Genomic DNA, 26,062 nt, shown 5'->3' on the forward strand with positions numbered 1-26,062 from the left:
ATTGTTCCCAAAAATAGGGCGTAGGTACAATACTGGACATCAGTTTTGCTTTTTTAAAGAACGGGGATTCCATGAAACAATTTACTTACATTTTATATTTAACAACAACAAAGAAATCATTCCTTATATGTTCTCAGTCACAACATACAGTAGGTTGTATGAGTACACTTTCATAGAGATGCTACAGATTGTAGCGAATTTGCTTACTGACATTGTGCCAACTTTTGGAATACCCCGGATAAATCATATAGCCTAGGGAGTATCCAGATCTGTGAAATACACCAACAAGCTAACACAATCTAGAAATTGATTGAATATAAACAAAGCAATATTTCCCAACACCTTTGATAACAATTTCAAAAATCAGCAGCAATTAATATGACAACCATAGTCGCTTCATTGGAATATCAAATCCATTTTTAAACAAAATATTACAGCCAATTCTACAAGAACAACAAAAATAGATACACACAGATAAAGGACATATAGATGACAGGAATTTACAACACAGCAATCACGTTCTATATATTTTTTTTTACCCAAATTCCATCAGCAGAAGCACATTTGTGCTCCTGTGCTCGTGTGTCAAAAAGATGCATTTTTGTCACCTGCCATTTTCTCATCTCAGAAAGAAAGAAAAAAATCCTAGTGCAGATTGAATCATAATAAAACAAAAGAAAAAACCATACTGTATGCTGAAACCAATATCATAAACACTGTATGAACAGTAGGGTAACTGTTGTTTTTTTGTGCAGACTGGAAAATCAAAATGGCACCATTGAGAGTTGAGTTCTGCTGTAAACTGTGTGGATCTGAGGTGCTAGCTCTCGAGCATTTTGAGACTGCAGGTTTGCGGGGTGCAGGCTCTCTCAGTCAACCGGAAGGCTATGCTTTTAGAAAGCCGAAAAAGTGGACTCTGCTGTCCACAATGGTAGCACCGTTTAAATGTATTTATTCAGCACCAGGTTATTAACAAAAACCAAAGAAGGAACAAAAGTAAAAGAAGAAAATGCACCGTTTTATCATCTGAACATACTGCTCCAATGGTCAAACAGATGGTCATGACACAAAGGTACAGACTTAAACCAAGTCAAACACTACGATGACCTGCTGCTACACATTAATGCAGAAATCAGAGGGTCATTGTGCAGTCGAGAGCACTTACATGCTAAATGCTGAGGGTCACCTCACAATGAGTCCTAAAGGCATGCTGGGAGGTGGTAGGAAAACCAGGAAATGAGGTTATTCGAAAAGTGAATCAGTGATCGGGCCTGTTTCAGATACATCGTTCCATTGTAAGAAAATGCAACATAACTGATTTTTGCTCATTTTGTCACCATTGACCTCTTCTTCCATGTGTTATTCCAACCGCAGGCATTATTGTTTTGGCTAGAGGATGTATTGTTCAACACGAGACAAATGACACAGAAAGTTCACGACTTGGCACTACAAATCATTCATCGTTGCAAGACAGAAGAAGATGTAAAGGCATAGACAAAAGTACAAAACAATCATTGACCAAATAATTCGTGGCTGGCATCTGTTATGACTGTCCATCAAACAATCCAAAACGAATGCTTTTGAGCTTGGTCTAAACTGCTAACTGTAACTTGTTGAATCAAATGGGTCTGTAGTGATTCAGCTCGCTCAAACATAAGATGAGGAACCCTACGTTCAAGTAGAGAAGATGTTCAGTATTGCCTTACTTTTCTCCTATGTCTTTGAAAGAACCAATAATTGGGTTTCACACAGCACCCATCACTTGGTTCTGTCACACTGTGAAGTTTAGTTGTAGCACTGTAACTAGGAAACTGTGTAGTCCTGCAGATGACTACTTGAATGAAACTGTAAGACTGAAAAACATTGTCGACTGAGGTGTAAGCTGACAGAATTGAGAACTTGGCTTCATCTAGTTTGGGGAGACAGACAGGGAAAATATTGTTTGGTGTTGTCATCTTGGTGAGTGTGCTGGCACATGAAACAAGTAAAGAAAGAGATTGGCATTGTGGTTTGCGGACCTGGCTGCCATGGCTGGATTGAAGCACCCAATGAAACAAGGCACAACAAGGACTGAGAAGAACAAGCTTGCTGTTCAAACGCTCTTGCTGTGTGTTGAGGCTGTCAAGGGATGTTGAATTGGGCAGGTAACCTGACAGGAACAATTCTCTGTAGGGCTTTTTGTGACCTTGTTTATGGTATAAAGCGTGGCAGCCTGAATACTACACTGTATGGTATAGAAAAGGCTTGCACACTTGTGTAGCTTAGCTCTTGAAATCCGCATATAATTTAAAGAAACCAAGAAAAATATATAAAAATGAAAACCCACTTATTATCCGACTTCTAGCTAATCCTTTTACTAGATACATAATGTGGCAAAATGATGATTGTACTGTAGAAATATACGTAAAATATACTGCATGTTTCATAAAAATCCAGACTTGTACATAGACTCTTTATAGACTTTAACTTCAGAGTTCAATTAACTGTCATTACTACTATTCTAATGACACAGTTATGCAAGCATAAATACTCTGCGTTATACGACATTAAGCACCACTAGATGAAATGCAGCCCAGTTGTACATAACCTTGTTTTTGATGCTATACAATACCCAAAAAAACTGGAACTGAATGAATCACAGTGTATTTGCACCTGATTTGTACATGTGTCCACGTCTGCAAAAGGTCAGCAGTGTTAAGTAAGGATGCACCGTATGCCAGGCAGCCAACTACCACAAAAACAAAAAAAACAAACAAAACAAAACAAAACAAAACAAAACAAAAAACGACCCCTTCCCCAATAATATAATTTATATTCATGTAAAAATGAGTAATTATTCCCAATAAACAAAATGTGAAAACCATAATTAAGTGGTACAATCCCAGCCGAGAAGCGGTCCAGGATGCAATATGTTAAGGAAAAAATGGAGACCCTTGAGGACATGCCTGGGGATGAGAACTGCATTGAGACACCCCTGAGTCAGCTGGTTCAGTGGTCTTGTTTGTTGGTCCTGAGGAACCCCTGTATTGGCTGTTTTGCTTAGTTTTTTTTTTTAGTTTAACAATATTTATTATTTATTAGTTTATTCATTGACTAACTATTAACATGGCTGTTCATTCACTACAACGGAGAGGATCTATTCTGGCTACCATGGTAAACAATGAACAAGTTGGTTGTTTGCATACACATGTACAGTATATCTATACATATGGTGTGTTGGATGTTTGCTCCACCTTAGCTGACCCAACAGTTCTCAATTACTCAGGGCTGAACATCGCTTATAAGCTGAAGGGTGGCAGACCCTGGATGTTGAAGCTCTTGGTTATGGCAGTGTACCTCATTGCATGTTCTCATGTCAGGATCTCCAGTTGTTCAGCCTCAACCCCGTTGTTCAGTTACCAGAGAGTGTGAGAGTGTTTCACAGGAGTGCACCAAGGCCCAGCACCTCAGAGATGGGTAAGAGGGTGGAGCAGCAACCGAGGATGGAGCCAAACAATCGGCGAGAGAACGGAACTGTGGGAAAGGGCTCAGGAGACACACACACACACACACACACACACACACACACACACACACACACACACACACACACACACACACACAATACACAAAACAGAGCACATGTGTACACACCTACCAACGTGCAAGCATACTTCCCCTAACAATACATACTGTAGATCATACAGTATGTGCTGACAGGTAAACACTCTTCTCACACAAACACACAACAAATCACTCCAGTCAGGCCCTTTCGCACAATCTGTTCTCTATGTTCTTTTCCACCCCTGGCAAAACCCCCCTCTCGCCTTCAGCCCAGACTTACTAGGCATCTGCCTTTTACAGTACGATGTCAGCAGGCACAAGTGGCCACAGCTAAGCAGAGAGCCAGTGAGCCGGGAAAAAGGGATCTCTGTTTTGTGTAGGGCTCTTGGGCATCCCTTGTTGGGTGCATTTGTACTAATGCCTCATACTAAAGTCATGCCAAACACTACAATGTAAAAAACACACATTATATATTCAGATGAATCATTGAGTGAATAGATAAAATTGGAGTATGAAATGCATTCATTTTCAATGAGTTATTCAGTAACCCTCTCTGGAATTTTTCGTCAAGCTCCTTTGACTTAGAAGGCATGTTTTTTTTTCTTCATGAGTGAATACAGTGGTCTTCTCGTGGGTATTTGTAGTGGAGAGCTCCCGCAGGTTCAGCTGGAAGATGTATATTGGTGTGTAATTGCTGCACAGCAGGCCTATAGATGGCACACATTTTGCACAGACTCATTCTACTGGTTCAAGGGGGTAGATAAATTGGAAAGACAGTACTGTAAGATGCGATTTGGCTTCGTTTCAACTGTGCTAGCAGGTGCCAGAACAGTCGCCTTGTGCACCCATATAAGAGTATAGCCCCTTTGAGGGCAAACTGACGTTGAAGAGTATACCTTTAAACACGTGTTTTGTTATGTAAAAAAGTGTGTGTTCTGGCAAAATATAATTATGTCAATGACTATAAATGTGGACACAAATACGCACTGAAGTATAATAGCATAGAAATATCTTCTCAGATTTGTCATGTTTTTTTTCAAGAAGTTATTACAAGTCTTTGCACCCGATAAGCATATATTAATCAACCTAAAACATTTGTTGATAATAAAACAAAATAAGGAGGTTGAAAAAGGGAGTACTTTCTAGGGTTCAGAAGGGAATGGTGGAGGATTCATTGAAGGCTGTCTTTGCACTACAAAAAGATGTGCACGTTAACACATTTGTACCCTTCTACACCTACAATCTTAAAAAAAAGTCTTTGGAATGTTTTTACGATGATTTTCTACCCACCAATTTAGAAAACTTTGTGCTCTTTTCAACTACATTCCACATTTCTCTCATTGTGTTTTCTCACTTCAAGTGGTTATCTTATTTGTGCTGTCACAACTATGGGCAAAAATGACCAAGTAAGGCATGCTATCATAGCTTGCCTCCACTGGAGGGCAGTCTGCACTGTAAAAATTGAATATATGGGTGGAACTGATTGAAGGTCAGTGTGCTTCTTTTTTCTTCCATACATGATGCGATTACGATTTAGGATTTTGGACAAAAATAGTACAGCCAGGATACAATTGAGCCACGTAAGCTCACAGAGGGAAAATCCATTTTGAACTGCTTCTCTTAGACACATCTATTATTGTGTCCACTCTACAGTATCATGATAGAAAATTGAGTGCTTTTTAATTTATGGTCTAAGGACTTGGAAAACATTATCATACATTTCAATGATTTACAGAAAGAATGGCAGTAAATGTTGGGATGTGCAAAGACCTGCGCCCACTGAGACTCTCCTCCATCATTCCCATCAGGCTTTGCGCCAGTCCCATGTCACAGGGACATACAATATGCCCTTCACAAGTATTCACAGGTTGAATCACCAATACAGTATAATGCATTAAACACATTTCATAATGAAACATTCATATGTTATCTACACTCATACAGAACCCTCCTCTATCAATGTAGAGGGATTTATATGAGACTTCTGTATATATTATCACATAAGATACTGTAGGTTTATAATTTTCTCTCTGTACTTTATGTTTTTTCCAAAAATAAACCATGACTGTGTGTTTAGACTGTCTTGACAGATTTTCAGTTGACCAAACACACATCTCCTGCAGGAAAACTGAATGATCATAGAGACGGAGAGGGTTGAGTGTCAAATAGAAAGAGATAATATCTGTAGAGGAAGAAGAGCAGAATGAAGGAAGGGAATGCGTGTGCATGGTTGTGTGTAAGAGGGGGTAAAAGAGCTGAGGGAGAGGATGCCTTCAGAAGGAGGATTCGTACTGCAGGAGTTCATAAAGAAGCGGACCGTCCCTATACCTGATGCCCACCGCATTAGGGCTAATGTACTGCAGCACATTTATGGTCCTGCGCAGGCGCCGATCCACAAAGTGTGCATCCCAGGCTGGGTAGCGTTTTCTGGGCATGTCTATCTTGATGAGAGGACCCTCAGCCTGGATGGGCCTACCGGCTGCATCCACAGGCTCTGTGGACCTCACCTGGAAAACCGGAAGGCAGGTGTCCGTGGCTGTTTCATCTGACTCCACATGTTCCCCTGCCACACCCCGTGTGGGGGTGGCCTGGGAGCCACGGGGGCCTGGTGTGGGAGCCATGGGCTCAGCCTCAGGGGGTAAGGGAAGGCCCCACAGCAGCTCGGCACAGCAGGAGCTGGCCAGCACCCTCAGCCGGGGGCCCATGGGGTGTAGAACCCCATAATAGAGAACCATACAGGCCACACCTGAGGCAAAGCACAGGAAGACGCCACAGAGGGCAAAAGAGGCATAGGCGTCAGTGGTGGCTGGGTCGCGGTACGCATACCAAAGGGAGCTGAGGATGGCATTCTCTAACAGTACTACCGTGTAATAGGCCACCATTCTGTACCGTGTCCGGCCCTCACGTACATTGAACCAGCAGAAGACATAGACCACGCCCACCACCATGTTGAACAGTACCTCCTCCCATTTGGACATGCAGAAGTCGGTGCCGCCATGGATGACCCAGAAAGCCATGGCACACCAATGGAGCACCACAAAAATGCCAAAGTAGATGTGGAAAACAGAGGCAAATAGGGCAAAGGAGAGCACCCGTGAGGAGATGGTAAAAAGGCGCCAGAACAGATGCACTAGGGCACCTCGGTAACTCATGCTCTTCTTGTCGTCACGTGAATCCCGCAGGAGTTTGTGGTAAGATGCTAGCACCCAGGCCAGGGACAGGAGGGAGGACATAGCAGAAACACCTGGAAATACAGACAGACACAGAGAGAAAGAATAAAAGCAGAGAAAGAGAGACTAAAAATGGCAAGAATGAAAGATAGCGACAGATAGTGATAGATGGTCTTTCTAAAAACCTTAGAAATATATAAAAAAAGGATCCAGTTTCATTTCAAGCATAAAGTATAACCCAAAGATTTATGGTTTTATCTTGACTTGGCTGCCATTCCACTTACTGTATACAGTATGTTGTATTTCAGCCAAAGCAATCCATCACGGTTTTCAAAGGAATATTATTACCAAGATCATCATGGGTCATTCAGTCAACATAGTCTCCATTTAGTGCACCATTTCAGTTTCCTTAAGACATGTATAACAGTAGAGACAGCAGATATGTCAGTGCAGTAACCTGGTGCATGAAAAATGACAGAGGATTATCTGCAGAGCAGCAGCATGGTGCATCTCAGCAAATGCATTGATGGCATTTCTATAGACACCCCAGCAGAGAAGGGTATGACTTGATATGATTGAATTGCCTTCCTTGGGGAACTGTATTGCACAGACAAACTGGAATTGTAAGAGGTTTCAATAACCGGAGTGATGAATGTTGGAAATTGGATATAATGGTGTAGAATGTCATACACAGTAAATAAAGTGATATGTGAACTTCAAAGAAAATTGATAAAACATGGGTATAAAATATGGATGCATCTCAACATCATGTGATAAACATGCACTGTGACATATCATGCAAAAAAAGAAATTTTCTGAACTACACACTAACAACATCAGACATCAGAAGTGTTAGGGAACCCCTTACACTGTAGCCACTCAGCCTTGTTGCTCTGGATCATGATGCAGAGCTGCAGCACCAGCTGAGGGGCACTTTCTAAGAAGGTCTCCAGCAGTCGCAGCATGTTGACATCGGCATACTCATACATCATAGCCCAGTAAAAACGCCGCTGGTTCTCCTTCTGCCGGTGACTTTGTATGCCGAGGTACATGGTGCGGATATACCTGCAGAGAGAGGAAGAATGAACAGGTTTTTTGAAAAAAAAATTCTAACTTTGTGGTGTCTTCGAACTCCCTTAATTAATATTTCACTGTATTGATAGAGAAGTCACAAGAGCGCTCATTAACATCAATATTACATCTTTGCCACCTACAGGAATGCATAAATTCACTGTAAAGCACACCTACACATGGTTGAGTTTTGACAACACTAGAGGGCATACTTAGCTACACTTTTTAATACACAGTTGAATATATTCATCTGCATTTATGAGGAATTTATCATTGGCTTCTGAATTAGTTAAAAGGAATTTGCTGATGTCTAGCAATAAATAAAGTTGATAAAACAGTAATAAAAGAGAAAAATAATCTCAAGAGGGGTTTCCCTTGCGTACAAAGTAACTACTTGCATCTCTTAGCAAGTTTACTTTATGACTGCCTTGTGTAAAGCAGCAATGAGAAAAAACATCACTAGCATGACTTGATTAAAAACATTCTCCAATGGTCTCTATGAACTCTGTAGGTGTGGTTATTGAACTTGTTATAGAAAGCATACTGTAGTAAGAAAGGCAATAATCATTGTCTTAAGTGCACCACATGACCCATATTGTCCGCTGCTGCAGCGGCTATTTTCATGACTGATGGGGTTTCATAAAGGTGAAGTGACTCTGGTAAAGCCAGGGAGATGGTAGGTAATGCAGCAGAGAAGTGGCAGCTAATTGAATCACGCTCCTGTTGCAATCAAAGCCACACCACCTCTTTTTTTTTTTTAAAAGGACAAGACACAGAGGCTCATTCTGTGCTGCTGAGCAAAATGTAATATGCTCCGGGCTGTGATATAGCTAATTAAGATCATAATCTTCTTTGGGTTTGGGTTTGTTTTGAAATGTAATGCTGCAGCTGCTGCCGCCAATTAACGTGCGCAGAAGAAGACGAGTAAACAATGAGGAGGAAAACATTTAGTGGATCGAAGCTTTGGACAGGAACATTGCACCGCACTCTCGGTAAAAACATCAATCCATCCAACAAAAGAAAATCAAGATGACAAAAAGAAAGAAAACAGCATTCTGGAGGGCTTCTATCCTCCCCAATCTGTAAACAAACCCAAGCTCCACAAACATGTTAACCCAAGTCTGGCTGTAGAGAAAACAATCACCAAGACCACTATCACAGTTATAGTGGTTTATAGTTATCTTAACAGTGATTTCAGTCATTGCATATTGGATAGTAGCTGCAGGGTCTGTCTGCCTGAGCTGGCAGAGTGGCCAAATAAATCCAGTACTTGATGTGAAGGCAGTCAACCGCGGACAATAGTGTAGCAAGGACAGAAATAGACTAGACAGTAGCACTCCCCAAAACAAATTGAGAGGCTATGGATCTACATTCAGCCCCTAAAAGTGAGACACAAATATACTGCAACATAACAAACAAAACAAGAAAATGCTTATGAGTGGTTTTCAACATAATTAGCCTCTGCAATAGCTATTGGGGAAGAGATTACTGTTTAATTTGAAATGAGGTTGAGTGCAATGCACTGTAAAGAATGTATGGCCTACTAGGGTCTGATTGCCTTTGGTTATTGTTTTGGTTGATTTGAGCATTTGCCAGTCCCCTTTCTCCATACATACAATACAAATCCCTTTACTTCAGCACAGTTGAATGTAATAAAACATGGGAACATACTTTACATCTGATAGATATGGAAGGCCAGAGAGATCACTGTGTCTCATTTTTTGTGCACTGTATTATTTGTATAATTATGGTATTATTCACTGTAGGTTGAGGTCACAAAACAGTTTTTTTTCATGTGTTTCATGGTCAAGAAAACAAGCAACTCATCATAAAATAAATCTCAGGAAATCTAACTAAAACCCCCGTCTTTACCAGGTATAAACTATGATCACCAGATCTCTGATCTTATTTGCTTTACATGAGGCATTAAACCACATTTTACCACCACCAAAAAAAAAAAAGAAAAGCCCAGGCCATGTAAATTACATTTGTGACATTTATAAAGAATTAATATACAACCAAGAAACATCTAAAACAATAAAGTGGATCTTTTTCTGACAAAGCTGGCAAACCACTACATGGTCCGGTCTGTCAGTCAATTAGCTACCTAAAAAGACAGCCACTTTCCCAGAAAGAGAAAAGGGAACAGAATAAATAAAAGAGTGGAACAAAGACTTCAACTGTAGCTACAAGATCAGTGTGGAGATTTGAGAAACCAGGTATGGGATTTCAGTAAGTACATTTTAGTGGTTGTGTTCCCGTAGTTCAAAAACAGAAAGAAAAAATCTCATGTGACGGTGTTGCTGACAAATACACAGTGAAATAACCAAGATTCAGGTGGAGGATTCAGGTTGACGGTAACGAAAAATACACAATTGGAGCTAATCTATTGTTAGCGCTGTCATAGCATCCCATTCTCACTAAGACAAGGCTGCTATGATGCATGGAGTAATCAAAGATAGAGAAAGGTATGGCTGGGCAAGGAAACGTAGGAGCGCAGTGATGGTGGTCTTTCGTGGGATAGTGGACAGGGGGAACAAGAGGGGGGTGGGGGGCGGACAAAAGTTTTTTTGGGATCAATAGCTCTGGGCTGTGAGAGGCACCATTATATCCAGAGGTAAAGGCTGGCATTCCGTGACATTTTCAGTTGGACTGGTAAATGTCAGATGGAACAAGTCAACCCCTCTTCCTCACTAATGACATGCCACAGAGACCTACACAGGCCCTTTGTCTCCATCCCACCATTTCCATTAGTCTGTGTGTTCCACTGCTACGTCTCACTGGTCTGTAGTGCCTCCGTCAGAAACAGTAATCTTCATGGCCTCTGTAGCTGTCTTGCTTTGAAAATCACAGCCAGGCTAGCAGCTCTGTGAGGCTGTACGTAAAGGCACAGCTGTGCTTTGAGCTAAATGCCAACATCAGCATACTAGCATGCTCATTATATATATATATATATATATATATATATATCAGTGGAGGCTGGTCCATAGAGGCAGAGGAGGTTGATCCTCCTTTGAGAGGCAAAAGTTGGTGGAGGTGGAGTGGGGGACAGAGGAGGACGGGTGCCTGCTGACCTCCGCAGGGCGGGATCTCTTACATTGACAATGTATTTCATTGTTTTTCCTCCCTTACCAATCAACAACCAGAATGCAATATTGACATCGAGTTGGTCCAATGATAGTTTCCAGATTTCATCTTCAATTCTCTCCACTGTAAGGCAGAGTAGCAGCAGTAGATAGCTCCTTGCGTTAGCCAATGCAACAGCTGGCTTGCTGTAACAGCCTGGAGGACTCTTTATACATCCATGGAAGGACTGTTAAGGACTGTTGTTAAGCTAATGGGAGAAATTATCTGGATTGTGCTGTGCAGCAGTAGCAGCACGCTGCTGGGGAGGCTGGAGAGAGAAGCAACTGGAGAAACAACCAGGAGAGTTAGCTTGTTTGTCATTGTTGCTAATGATATCAGACTGGTTAAGCATTAGCCATAAAGTTCTGTTAACTAACAAACAAGATGACCAACAGCTACAAATGGATGTTATGACATGAATACTTCATCTCCATGAAAGAAAGAAGAAGACATCAGATAACGTGAGTCAGATACAGCTTCTTTCTCTGTGTCTCTTTGGTCGCTAATTTCATCTCTGATGGTTAAATGTCTCTGTGTGGCTTTTTTGTGTTTTTTATCTCCTTAACAAGAATGCAGCAGAGATCATATAATGTGTTGTGGGTAACGTTAGTTTGCTTGTTGAAATTACAGTGAGCTGTCTGGACTCACTCAGTCATTCGTTTTTAATTGAGTGGTTGTTCAGTCACCTGTTGATGTATCATTAGTGAATGAGTGCAGGAGGTCTGGCTGCTTGCTTCTGACAGTTTCTTTAGTTCGTTTTAAGCTGAGCCGTATATTGAGTAATAAGCTTAATGTAACTAGAATAACAAGTGTTAACTAGTGGTGTAACTGATTGTAGTTGATCCATGATCCGTAGGGATCACCCCCCACGGTACGACAGGCATATGAACTGCGGATTAATTGCAAAATTTAATGTCTCATTTAAGACAAAGTCAACAAACTACTGTAAGTACAAGTCATGGACAGACAGCATGTCGCTAACAGGGATTTTGAAGAGCAACGATCAAACCACCAGCATTTCACGTTCCCATTGTCTGGGAACTATGAATGTCAGTACATGTAAATCTATCTAGTAGATGTTGTTGAAATATTTCACTGGATAAGTGAAAACTTTTACCTGCAGAGATCACCAAAGTTAGTCGGGCTACTCCTCTAGGCGCCATGGATATCTCTATCAAATTTCATAGGAATCCATCCAATAGTTGTTGAGACATTTCACTAAAACTCTGCCTAAAACGTCAATCTCATGGTAGCACTAGAGGAAAAGTCATACTATACATAACCCATCATTCATTTTAAACTGAACTTATTCTCTATTCAAGCAGGTAAATGAGAGTTCTCACTGCACAGATTCACATCCGACCCTTTCCGTTTAGTTCATATTCCTTTGGTTTCAGCAAAAAAAAAAAAAAACCTGTACAGTTAAACACTTTCGGTTTCACGGCTGTCAGAAAAATCTGAACTCACTCCATCACGTCTCCAATACACTCAGCGTATGCCTTCACAAGAATCTCACACACATCCCAGGATTGTGATGCACACTGTTAACACTCCCACAGTGCCTTTTCAGATGTAGTAACACAAACGGCTCCCTAAAAATAAGCAGACACACACAAACACACATGTGCACGCACAAGCATACTTGTCAGCTCTGAAGGTAATAGGGGATTTCCTTTCTATTCCAGACACATTTGTCAGATCTCTCTGTCTTCCTCCCCTCGCCTCCCGCCTTCACTCCACTTAGGCTGTGGTCCACTCCTTGATGCCCCCCCGCCGCCCCCCCCCACATCCTCCCTTCCTTTCCTTTTAGCTCCATAGCTCCTCTACAGGGCTCCTCATGAATTATTTGTGGCAAGATCATAGCGATCGTTCATGGCTCGTTAAGCAGCGTACGCATGGCCTAACAGCTCGATGCTGTGCCAGGGTCGTGTTCCAAGCCCAGCCGTCTGCCATTGCTGTCGAGACACAGGCAACCATTAACCCACCCACCCACATACACACACATACACTGCACGCATGTGCACAATCAAACACACAAGCATCTTCAGAAAATACAAGATTTGATAGCATCCCAAAATGACTAACCAAAGGTAGATATCTGCTCTAAACCTCAGATACACATATGAAACTGTAATTACAAGGTTTGCATGATTAGACATCTTGACGTCTGAGCATGAGCTACAGTGACGGACAGGTGGAATGACAAAGAGATACACACACATGCACACACACACACAATGATACACACACCATTCGGCTGACCGGCTGCTTGGCCATGTTTTTCCTCCCTCTCCTCCAAAGTCATTGACCGATGAGTCATCCAACCACCCTTACACTAATCCCTTGAGTGGGTGGTTAGAAGGATCACACACACACACACACACACCTAGCCAAGTTTAACAGCATCTGTCTTCTAAGTCATGCTCGTGGGAAGGCTCAGGAGCTCAGACTGAATTCATATCTTGTCATAAGCTGATTCATAAGAAGATCACAAGTACTATTACAGCAGCATGAAGCAGAGCTTATGCATCAGCTGTAACAGGTGGAATCTGGCAGAACACTAAGCATGGGGGACACACAACATACGCAAGGCCTGAGGGTTTATAAAATAGTGTGTGTGTGTATGTGTGTGTGTGTGTGTGTGTAAGGTGGAGGCAATGCCGACCGCAATGAGTCACACCCTGAGTCACTCTGAGGGGCCGCACATCGACTCTCAATGAGGTTTAAACCTATTTTCTCAGAGAGATTTACATTTCTCTCCCTCATTTCCTCGGCATCTTTACTTCTCTGTGTCTTTCTCTCTTTTCATAGCTCTCCCGGACACCCCACCTTCCTTCCAAGACAGAATTCAATTTCTGTGTCTGGATACTTAGCTCCATTTACAGTGCTGTTTTTTTTTTTTTTTTTTTTTTTTTCTGGGGGAAGCGGTAGAGGATGTGTGTGGGTGTATGTGTGTGGGAGGAGGGTAGCAGTTACAGCAGGTACTGCCTAATCATAGCAAATCTGTTTCCCCTCTTCCTGTGCTGCTTTCCCCTGTATCCACCCCTTCACCTCTTATCCCACATTGCCCGGTTAAGCTATGGCAATTCTATCCATCATGAATGCAATTTCAGAAAACACCTTCTTTTTGTTGTCTGTCTCTGAGTTTTGTTTTAAAATGACACTCACGCCATTTGAACAAAAAGAATTAATCCCTCACCAGTTGCCAGTAAACACTCACTGTACAAAAGTATAAATTGTACTTACTACAATTACTAGAGGGTTTAAAAACTCAAAAAGTAAGTCTTTTAAAGACATATATCTTCAAACTGGACATATCTGGATATAAGTTCTGCCTGAATTTATCCGTTTTATATGAAATTTCATCATTTGATTGTTTTTAAATGACTGTTTTTCTGTCCACTGCTTTTAGACTGTGCTCATATTCCCTTTTTATGCTGCTAGTATGTTAGTTATACTGTAAATTGTGGAAAAACGACATAATCAACCTAAGAGCTACAGTATTTATTTATTTATTCTTCTGCAAATACCCTCTGTTTGCCTGAAGGGGTCAGTATGCTTTAAACAAAGTGCTTTTTGGATCAATAAACTCTATATGAAACCCCATACACCAACAGCTTTCCAGTGTTGGAGTGGGAGGGGGTATTGTGTCCCGAAATTGCGTTTTTTATAACTATCCATGACCACCAATCCATCAAGCATCCTCGCTTTATGCAGGTGCCAGGTGTGTGGAGGTGAGAAAGTATGCAGAAATCACACAACTACTACCCTATGTCTGTGAAGAATTTCACATTATCACATCTTGCATCTCCCAGGCTTTTTGCCCTGCCTTTGAGTGTGGTCGTTCGAAACAGCAATAAAAAATTCTTCAAAAGATTTCAGACATGCTCAGATGACACATTGTACAAACTAGTTCTTTTCAAGCATACTTAACTCAGTCAAATTGCCTTCCTTAGTTTCAAATATTGTGCCCTTAAATAAGCCTTTCTAAGTGTAAAGTCTCCCTTTTTTAGTCCAAATTGCCAGAAATATAAGTAGCAATCATACTCGCTAGTCAAACACTCACAATATATTCCCTTTTCATGCAAAAAGGAAGCAAAAAGCAAGAAATCCTGTTGTGGCTTTCTATCAAAAAGAACTACCGCCTCACTGGGACAGCAGCAGTGGGAACACACTCACACACATAGCTGTTTATGTATGAGCGGCTGAAACCATTTCTAGTAATACTGTTGATCTTGGAAGGAGAAAGTCATCCTTTCATTCAACCATGTGGAGGTCAGCAGCATGGGTCAGCGAATGAAAAACTGGCAGGGAGTCAGCGTCTTGCTCAAGGACACTTCAGCAGGACTGCAGGTCGTGTCACCAATGTGTCTCCTTCTGCCCTTTACAGTGAATGAAAGTATCACAGCTCCAGCGGGAGCCCAACAGTGATGTCATGTTATTCATCATTCGCCAATTTGTGAAGTGCCAAAGAAATCTGTTCTTGCAAACATCTCTTGAACTTCACAGCTTCTTTGAGAGAAATAGAATAGAAACAGAAATATGGCATGGTAGCTGTTTTTTTTTTAAAAAACCTTGCATTTGTATACGTCAAGAGGAGAGATTTTTATACTTTCCCGCAACACTTTGTGGCTCAATGTGGCTCAACAGGTTTCACCTTTACCTGTGTACCACTGATCCTACATCAGATATGTCTTTATCCTCCTTATGGCGGCAAATAGCCCTGGAATGAAAGGCTGGCCGAGTTGAGATCTGTGTCCCACAGGCGAGTCAGATACACTCACATACAAACACACAACGATATGTGACCAGGGCCTTTGGGCGATTCCTACACTGAGAGGTGCTGGAACGTTGAACAGAGACTGGGCTGACATGATGCAAGCTGAAGGCGATGGGGAGCCGTAAGCTGAGATGAGGGATGTTGCGTCAACTCTGCTCCGCCCTGTCAATTCTTTGAGTGTGTGCTGGTTAACCACGTCTGACGTCTTGACTAAATATTATCACTGTAATTAGAACACTTCATACATATATTTCATATCATGTGGTCTGTTAGAAGAAGTGATTTATGATGGACATTGTTTTTTCCCAAATGTCACCAACATCAGTGAGAATCTTACCAATTAAATACAAATCTACAGTGCTTCACCGGAAATTATGGAGATACATTTTTTTTATTTTTACAAAGCTTTCTTCCCCATCTCAATGTGTGCATAGACACTGAACCCCAGCATGTATAGTAGCTCTCCTCTCCCCTGCTGCACTTTCTCTCTTTCCCTCCCTGCGCAGCCACTCCTTTGTTACCATTAGCAACGGTTCTCAGGTACCCCAACTCATTGAGCTGTGATCACGTGACATAGAGGCATCACTAAGACAAGGAAAAGGAGGGAGAGGTGAGATGGTAAAGAAAGGAAATAAGAGGAAAAGAAAGAAGGGGATAAGAGAAAGTTAAAAGGAAGAGGAGCAGACATTACAAGAGCGAAAGGAGTAGGTACACAAGTCACATGACCAAGGCCTCTCTGCCCTCAGATGGACGACAGCCAGAGATTCTAGCTGATCTAAGATAATTCGGGGTCATTTTCCAATAATGGACTAAGAGCATGAAACGGATAAGGAGGTGCAGATTCTGTATCAGCGCTAAAAAGAAGGGACGATCCCTTGCGTTTCAGACACAGAAGGCTATTGATCACTTCAGCTGGGCATTAACAGCTATCAGCAGCAATATGGGGCAGCACTATCCAATATCCAGATGGGTAATCAAATGAAGGGCAGACTTAATGAAATGATTGATTTGATTCAACAGTTAAAATAAAAACTACACAATGCAGCTCCAAACAGTATTATCAAATGGATAACGCAGATTAACTGTAAAAGTGAATACTTGTCGAAAATGGTAATTTAACTTAATGTAAAATAAACAATTTAAGAATTTCTCAGTGCACACTGAGATAGGCTTCACTTCCTCATATTTGTTGGTTTGGATTTTAGTTTTCTAAGGGCATGGCTTGCAATAGCTTTTTGATTTGTTGTTTGTTTTTGAAAGGTTAAAGTGTCTGCCGCAGTGATATTTCTGAATTACCTTTTCAAACATGCAGCGCATTACAGCTGGTTTCTCAGCTCCTTATATCAAACTTTACTTGAGTCACACACACACGAAAAAAAAAATCGATCATATGAGTTTAGATATTAGTATTACAGTATTATTACAGTAACAGAAATTTGTTACTACGTGGCCTTTTGCTATCTTAAAATAAAACTATTGAAGATAAATAGTCTGACGGCCTGAGGTGAAATCCTTCTCTCTCCCTCTCTGGATCCCCACCTCTCCTGTACTGTTTTGTGACTGCTCCTCAACAAGGGGAAGGGCCAGATTATGTACGGATTAAGAAGAAAAGGCTTGACCCACTTGCTTTTCAAAGAGTGCACCACCAAAAAAGGGCTGTGCGGATGCTGGCTTCCATTCAGTGTCAGCACTTCTGTTGTACTGTGCAAGACACTTGAAGCTCATGTTTATTGCTCTTAAGACTATAATTAGCAGGGCTGGCTTATGGTGTTAAAACGCTTCCCTGACTAACCAACTGATTGAAAGTTCTCTGTGTAAATCTCTTTTGTGCCTGGAAATACCGCTTGTCGGGTGTATGCTTCTGCCAACCAGTCAAGTTGAAGTTTACATCCATGTCTGTCAAGACTCATATAAAATTTGTAGTGAAGACTTTGAAAGGTGTATTTTATTGTGAAATGGAAGTTATCAATATACTGACATGTATGATTCCAGTGAATAATTTCCAGTGAGAAACATGCTCTTCACTTAGAGACTATTTTTACAGAGGAGTACAGAGGACTGATAGAGAGCTTTGTCACATGGTGTAACGATAATCACCTGAAGCTCAATATCAGCAAAACCAATGAGCTTATGTTGGACCACCACTGTAACAGGAGGCCCCCTGTCCTGGTTATCATCCAGGGAGAGGAAGTGAAGAAGATGGCAAAATGCAAAGAAGCTACAAATTCTAAAACATGGATGCTTCACACACATCTTCAACCCAGCAGCACAGATGATCTAAACAATCACCACAGTTTCAAGGTGGGCAACCAAGATTCGTGTCACCAATTCAGTATCTGACCAAATGTGAAATACGGTCATAATTCTTCTGTTCCTGAGTTATGGCGTTGAATAATGGCCAGAAAAAGTGTTTTTGCAGAACATCATGATGTCACAGTGAAGTTGACCTTTGACCTTTTGGATATAAAATGTCATCACTTCATCATTTTATCTTATTAGACATTTGTGTGAAACTGTGTCATAATTAGCGTATGAATTCTTGAGTTATGGCCAAAAATGTGTTTTGTGAGGTCACAGTGACCTTTGACCTACAAACTTGAATCAGTTCATCCTTGAGTCCAAGTGGACGTTTGTACCAAATTTGAAGAAATTCCCTCATAGTATACAGCTATTAAGAAAACTAGATGTTCACCAATCATCTTTATTATTATGACTTATTATGAACTAATGGGTCATATCAAAGAGGCATAGCTTATGTCATGCATGCTCATATCAGTCATGAAACCTTAATAAAATTCTTTACTAAAAAGAGCAAAATCAAAAGTAATTAGGCAAATCATAGGTACAAATATGTGTAGGCTACTTGAACGAGAGACCATTTCTGAATGAAGGCTTGCTATCCCACATAGTCATATATCTCAAAAATAAATTGGGTGAAACAGAACATGAGGCCAAATGACAATAGGTGAAAATAGAAAAATAGGTACCTGCAGTTAGCTCAGCTGGTGCATGAAACCTTGCACATTTGGACACTTTTCAGAATTGTACTTTTACTGTCAGCTGTCGTTTCTGTCTCTCTCTCTCTCTCTCTCTATCTCTCTCTCTCTCTCTTAGGCGCTCAGCTGGCTCAGAGGGAGGTTTTGAAAAGAAATCGAATATCCGCTTTTGTGACATTGCCTTGAACCACTAGCCTAATTTTACCCCACTTGCTAGCTAACCAGGTCAACATGCACACGCATCAAAAGTTCTAACATGCAAAAATTGCTCATTGTGTCTACATGACTACGCCACATTGCATATATGTGCATATTAGTATGTGCCTACTGACTGCAGACTTTTTCATTCATTATTTAGTATTTTATGAGTACACATATAGGCTACAGCATATGTTGTATCAAACTTTATTAACATGGGTCAACAGTTTCTTTTTCTAGGTTGCTAAGGAGCCCTTCTTGGCTCAAGATGATGCAAACCGCACTGGCCTGACTATTTGTTTTAAGACGCATGAAGTCCTTTGAGCAGCAGACAGGCTTATCATTTCTGACAATTACATCACTAGGCTATGAAAGCATATATTCTTCATGTTGTAAGGAAATATGAAATACAGAAATGAAAGTCAGACAAATTTAAGCACCATTTTTTTATTTAAAAAAAAATCAAAAAACAAAAAAACATTTGGTGCAGTAGAGGGAAGTTATCCATAGAGGGGGGTTGTCGTTCCCCCCGTACTCCTACTTCCAACATCTCTGTCACAGCGTCTTTTTTTTTTTCCAAGGTTTGATGGACTTGTTGCAGGTTAGGTGTCTTTATGCATTTTTCAAGCCCTGAAGATAACACAAGAATGGAGGCCAGAGCCAAGTCAGCACACAAGGAGGAAAAGAGGAGGAGGAGGAGGAGGAGGAGGAGGAGGGGAGTGAGGCGAGACAGAGATAGAGAGGAGAGGCAGAGGAGATAACCGCCAAGAAAGTGGAGGAGAACAGGCAAGAGGAGGAGAGAATAGAGAGAAGTGACAGTGTGATGTAGTGACAGAGAAAGCGGAAGGAGGCGAGAGGGAGCGAAAGTGGCAAGACAAAGACACAAGGAAAAGCTACAAGAGGTAGAAAAGACCTGGGGAGTGAGAGGAGAGTGAAAGGAGGGGAGTGAGAGAGAATGAGACCCAGGAGGTAAACTAATCACCGAGCACGCAATGCAATTTTCTGGCTCTGTGCCTCCACTCCACCATACTCCTCCCTCCTTCGCTCTCGCTCCCTTCCTCCCACCATGCACCCCCCTCCACGTCTCGGGGGCTCTTTTTACTATTCCACTCACACACACTGTCTCTCGCTCCTCTATCTATCAGGCCATACCATTTCAGCGCTCCCCTCTCCTCTTTAGTACTGTCCAGTAATCCCCTCTGGCTCCCAAAAATGGATCGAGCCACTATGGTCATCAGCATTAAAAATGCTGTAGATGAAGGAAGAATGAGTTTTAATTGAGATGTTTCCTGTATATTTTTTAAATCATTGTTTTATCATTTGGTGGTGGTTTCATCAGGTGTTCTCATATGACACCTTTGCGATGCAGTTTGTGTGCGACAAGGTGAATGATGGGAAAATACAACATTCAGTAGGAAGAATGAAAAATGTAATAAAACAGCATCTGTCTGTTTGCATCTGTGTGTGTGTGTGGATGCGAGTGCGCAGTGTATGTTTCCCCCCGAGGTGAAGGCATTTAGGAACCATTTGATATCGCTGCGGCAAAGGTTTGAAAGTGTGTTCAGTCTCTCTCCCAAGAGTGTCGGCGGCACCTGCCTGCCTGCTTCACTGTTTTGCAGCGCCTTAATGATGATGATAGATGTTCGCTCCAGACATGCAAATAAAGGAGGCAGCTCCCTAGAACTGCAGACATGCTCTCACTCACAAACATATGCACAGGCACACACACACACACACACACACAATCCACCAGCACATGTATATGTTTGACTATGATCAAGTCATCCATTGATATATTAATCTTCCTCTTTATGGAACATACCCGCGGGAAAATGCAGAAGGCTCCCACACACAGCAGTCTCAGACACAGCAGTCTCAAAACTGCCCTATTTTCACAGGCGCACTGACTGTAGAGGAAGATTAGTCACATAACATGGTAATTTGAAAGATAGGAGCCCTTCTCTAAGAGGAAGGTGTGAATGTATGAGAGGGAAGTGAGCTAGCTCATTATTGACATGCAGTATCCATCATAAGTGTCACTGCTGTCACTACTGAGTCTTATTGGGACACACACAACACACACACTTACACAACTGCAAAAGGACACACGGACTGCAGGGTCAATTTCATCAAGCTTATCAATTTTTCACTCTTATACAACAGTATCAGTGTGCACAATCTCTCTCTCTCTCTCTCTCTCTCAACCACCCACCCACACACACACACACACACACACACATATACATTAAACAGGTGCATCACATTTAGCATTGATCAACATGTCTGCTTTCAAAGCACATCATGAATACAACTGATGCATTACACATAAAACATACCTCTCTTCCCTATAAGTAACAAAAAAAAGCTGTAACACACACGTTTGCACACGCCATCTTTTTTTTTTTTTTTTTTTTTTTTACATCAGACCTTTAGAAAGTGTCACTATGGGAAAGCCCCGAGCCCCATGCTAACCTAAGGGGATCCAATGACACAAAGCACATGTGTGAGCCCCCAACTGCTAGTCACTGACAGGACCCGCTGAATGAAAGCTGTTGTGACAGATCAAAATATCAGCCTGGCAGGCGCAGGGAGGGAGAGAGAGAGACAGAAATAGAGAGAGAGAATGAGAGAGAAGGCACATTAAGTGGCCATCATAGCAACTAATCCAGAGATATTTTAGCTATGCAGGGTACTTTAAGGTCACCAACCTGACAGTCACTACTGCAGTAGACATGCACAGCAGACTGAAAGAGATACTGACAATGATGGAAAAAATTAAGAGTCATCATAGTTTCCTTGAGGAACACACACACACACACACACACACACACACACAGTTGTGGTGGAAAAAAATATCTCTCCTGCCCATTCCAGCATTTTCAGCCTCAAAAACAGCTACTCCCCATCACCCAAACACTGGGTAACACAATATGATATAAGTCCTCTCAGACAGTAGCCTGGATTCATGGTGTCAGCTTTTTCAGCTCTTAAAAATGCACACACACAAACATACAAGCACGCACTGGGTAGCAGACAAAACTGCACATACATACACATGCACAGACTCATGCACAGACCTTTCTGGACTGGGGGATGGTTAGACGGAGGATACAAGGAAAAAGAGGTTGGGGGGGATGGGGCCGGATCGATAAAGGTATCCTGGGAACCTTTCTTTTCTTCCATGAATCTATGCAGGAAAGATCGGATGCTGACAGGGCAAAGCCCCCGCCCCCCTCTCTCCAGACACCTTCTGAGGGGACTTCATCATTGCACAGAGTAAATGATTGGCTGTTTGAGCAGAAGCAAACATCCCTCGTGCATCCCTTGTACCTGTTGTATCAATAAAAGTGGTGTGTGTATGATAGCAGCTATATCTCCATGTCTGTGCCTCAGGGTAAAAAGGAAAGGGCTGTGATGTGTGATAAGATATATACTGTGTGTTGAAAAAACCCCATCATACATACCACCACTGCATACTAGCGTTTTCTAGTATGTCGCCTCTATCGGTGCTTTCCAAAACGGTTACAAATCACTGTTAAAAAATATTGATGTTTTATGGTGTGACAAGCTGTGGTTGAGATCTGGTCAGGTTTAGGCACAAAAACCACTTGGTTAGGGTTAGGGAAAGATCATGGTTTGGGTTAAAATGATCACTTGAAAGGTGGTATGGGTTAAAGTTACTACTTCCTTAAAGTTAGGCAACCTTCGTCGTTGTGGTAACAGTAAACACCATGACAGTTGTAGTTACGGTTTTTAGGAAAATGTCCCAACTCGCGGTTGGAAACATGACACTCACGTGGACACTAATTCCACTTCTTGCCATCTATCTATCTAGCCACCCACCCAACCTGTACCTCCGATTTTCTCACCTTATATTGACGTCATTGAACTGCCTCGTTTCTCCAGGTCGTACTACTGCCGTTAGATGGTGTCCGTCAGTCAAACGTAACTATAGGTCGTTTTTGCCAGCTGAATTTCTTTTGAGGATGGGCTGGTCTCCAAGACACCTAGCTTTGAGATTAGGGCTACAAATAATTACAAATAACAATTATTTTTTATTGATTAATTGATTGTTTGATCTATAAAATGTCCAAAAATGGTGAAAAACATTGGGCACCAAGGTGACGTCCTCAAATGTCTTCTTTTGTCCCGACAAACAGTCCATAACCCAAAGATATTTAGTTAACTGTCACAAAGGACTAAAGAAACCAGAAAATATTCACATTATAAAAGGTGGAATCAGAGAACTCAGACAGTTTTTCATTAAATAATGACACAAAAAATTTAATTGATTATCAAAATTCTTGACAATTAATTTCTGTTAATCAACTGCCAATTAATCGACTAATCATTGTTTGAGATAATGTCCTGGACTAATGTTTAACCCTCTAATATATGATAGCTATCAGCCAATCATAATCCCAGGATTTCAAGGTGGCACCTTGGATTTTAATTCACTTTTAGACTCCCTCTGGCCACCCCTTGGACACAGTCACCTCATTTTACTGTGGCAACTAAGCTTAAAGGACCCAAATATTCGGTTGAGCTATTTCATTGCAACACTTTGATTTCTACAACGCTTTGTTGTTACCAGCGGATGCTTTTAAAGTCATCATACTTTCACTTACTCCAGTCATGCATACCCCACACCTGAAAGTAAAAACTAGTACACTGGTAAACCTAAATGCAGCAATGTTTATCTCCATTAAAGCTTGTTCCACATGTCATGTGACATGGTGAAACACAGGTTGGCCATTACTGCTACAGAGCACTTTAAGTCCAGTGGGTGGATGGAGAGAGATAGGGAGAAAGAAGAGAGGCTCTGTGGTTGTTTGAAGGAGTTTAAATGAAGTTGTGTGTGTATGTGTGTGCGCCTGTGTTTGCCTGTAAATGGAGGCTGAGTAAGTGAGTGAGAAGAAGCAGTAAGTAATGGCGAGAGTGAAATAGATACATCTAAAATGGAATTGATTTTTTTTTATTGTCCTGCATATATAGAAATAAAAAAAATATTCTTTGAAATATACTGTATCTTTATTTTTTGATTCTGAAACACTGCAGTGATACTCAGAGAAATGTAACATGGTATGTAGACAACATCACAGTTTTGTATAAACTACATAATGTTATTGTTACGTCAGCATGGAAGGACTAGAGGAAACAGAGACAGTTACACAACAACCAAAATTGAAAGAATCAAATAGGAGTAGATGAAGATACAATTTATTTTCAGCAATTTACAATATTTACAAATACGAAAGTTCTCAAAGGACCAATATGCACAAATGGAAAAAATTAGCTGGTGACACCTTGCCTTTGCGTAACCCTTTTAGGTCTTTTGTAATTTAATAATAAAGCTATAGTTTTACAGTATATACTTTACAGTGTACTGTTTTGACAACACCACTACAATATTTTAAAAGCTACAGCGAGAGAGAGCAGATGACTCCTGGGAGTTGCTAAGTGATGGTAACTGGACTCCAACATGTTGCAGTCTGGGAAATCTCCTGATGAATTGGAAGGAGAGAGGGCAGCAGAGGAGGGATGGGAATGAAGACAGGAGAAAACCTAGATGTGTAATGTACGGGCATGGTGCCAAGGCGCCCATTTCATTCACAAAACCCCCGAGGTCCAACCCCAGGCTGAACAATCTGCTCCTACTCAGCCCAGGGGAGAAAGGGAAGAAAGCAGCTCTCATGAATGGAGAGAAAAATAGTCTCAATACTGGTGACAAGTGATCATGATCCATAAATAAAAACAATATTTACAAATGCGCATGGCAATTTGTGAGTAATTTATGGTGTTCTAATTGCATTATCCAATCAACAAATACCAATCAATTTGAACAAGTGTAATTTATTTATTCCACAAATAAGTATTACACAACTTGAATAAATTCAGTATTCTACACATATATTTTCAACTTTAAGTTCATTAACCTTATAACATTTGCTTTTGAGATCTTCCTGTGTAGAAGTTTTTTTGCGTTTATTTACAGATTCTTGAATGTGTGTTCACCAATCACCTTATACATGTGGATTGGGTTATATTTGCTTGAGGAGTTTTGAAACTCTTCACAGCCTCCAATCCATAAATTCAAAGCAGATGATTGTTAATTATTAACATGTCTGAGGGGGATCTTTAAAATAGCTCATACTCCTTTGATCAGACAATAGTTAAAGGTCCTATTTGAAAGAATCAGAAATTCCTTCTCATTAATGACACCTGTGGGCGTTAAGTGAACTGCAGTCAACATCTTGCATGCTCACTCGCATGCTCGGTCAGCAGCGCAAAACTATTATTATTATAAGGCTATATGACATAAAAGTTCTCTAATGTTGTGTTTTGCACTGTGTTTCAGCAAAGCATCTCTCACTCCCAGTCAGTCAAACTGCCCTCATTAGCTGGAGAGCTAATATCTGCAGGGTGTTTCTACTTAGATAGCACCATTTTTGTTGTGTTGTGTTGTTGTGTCGTTATGCCGGTTGTTTTTTGACATTAGCGGGAGAGAGGCAAGGTACTCAGGAGTGCTCAAAAACATCACTTTTTTTGGATTTTTGCGGAAAAATCCGGCTTGAGTCCCTCATATAGAAATCAGTCCATGGGCTATTACAGACAACCGGGAAAGTCGGGGAAGGTCTCATTTTATGGTTTTCATCTTACATTACAACCCGTTCACTCATTGGAAATAAAAATATTAATACATGTAAATTGCCTCACAATTCTTATATACAGAACTTTTAAATAACTAATTTCCCATGAAATATTCCAGTGTCATATAGCTTTCATTTTGGCAAATTCAAATTCACTGACTGTACTGTTTGTCACATTAAGCACATGGAGGCTGTGTCCCTTTCCTGACCCCTACAGACATGCTTATTGACTGCCTCTGTCCCATCAAAGTGCTGATTCTTATTATTTAACTTAAAGAAAAAAAATGCAATTTTTATTTTCACTGCGTAGTACTGCACTTTTGTATCGTCAGAAGTGCTTGTAGTAGGTATACGATATTTGAAATTGACTTTCAAATGCTACACATCCACACTTAGCCTGATTATTCATGTATTTACTACAAACTCTATAGCACTCTCACTAGTAAATAACTAACCACCTATAGCCCCAGCAAGAGAAAATATCCACCCATGGAAATATGACATTTAGCAGGATTTTTTTTTTTTTTT

General features: G+C 41.0%; 1 protein-coding gene across 1 annotated transcript in view; it reads right to left on the reverse strand.

Annotated features, from left to right (window-relative positions):
- Window positions 1–3,636: 3,636 nt before the first annotated feature.
- xkr6b (XK, Kell blood group complex subunit-related family, member 6b) overlaps window positions 3,637–26,062 on the reverse strand; it is a 55,674-nt gene continuing 33,248 nt past the window's right edge. The window contains exons 2-3 of the mRNA XM_042389816.1: window positions 7,582–7,778; window positions 3,637–6,787 (exon numbers count right to left, since the gene is read on the reverse strand). Coding sequence (XP_042245750.1) covers window positions 5,817–6,787; window positions 7,582–7,778 — 1,168 coding nt within the window. The 3' untranslated portion in view covers window positions 3,637–5,816. The remainder of the gene's footprint in view (window positions 6,788–7,581; window positions 7,779–26,062) is intronic.

Source organism: Thunnus maccoyii, chromosome 17 (genome assembly GCF_910596095.1).
Source record: "Thunnus maccoyii chromosome 17, fThuMac1.1, whole genome shotgun sequence".
In the NCBI taxonomy this organism is placed as follows: domain Eukaryota; kingdom Metazoa; phylum Chordata; class Actinopteri; order Scombriformes; family Scombridae; genus Thunnus; species Thunnus maccoyii.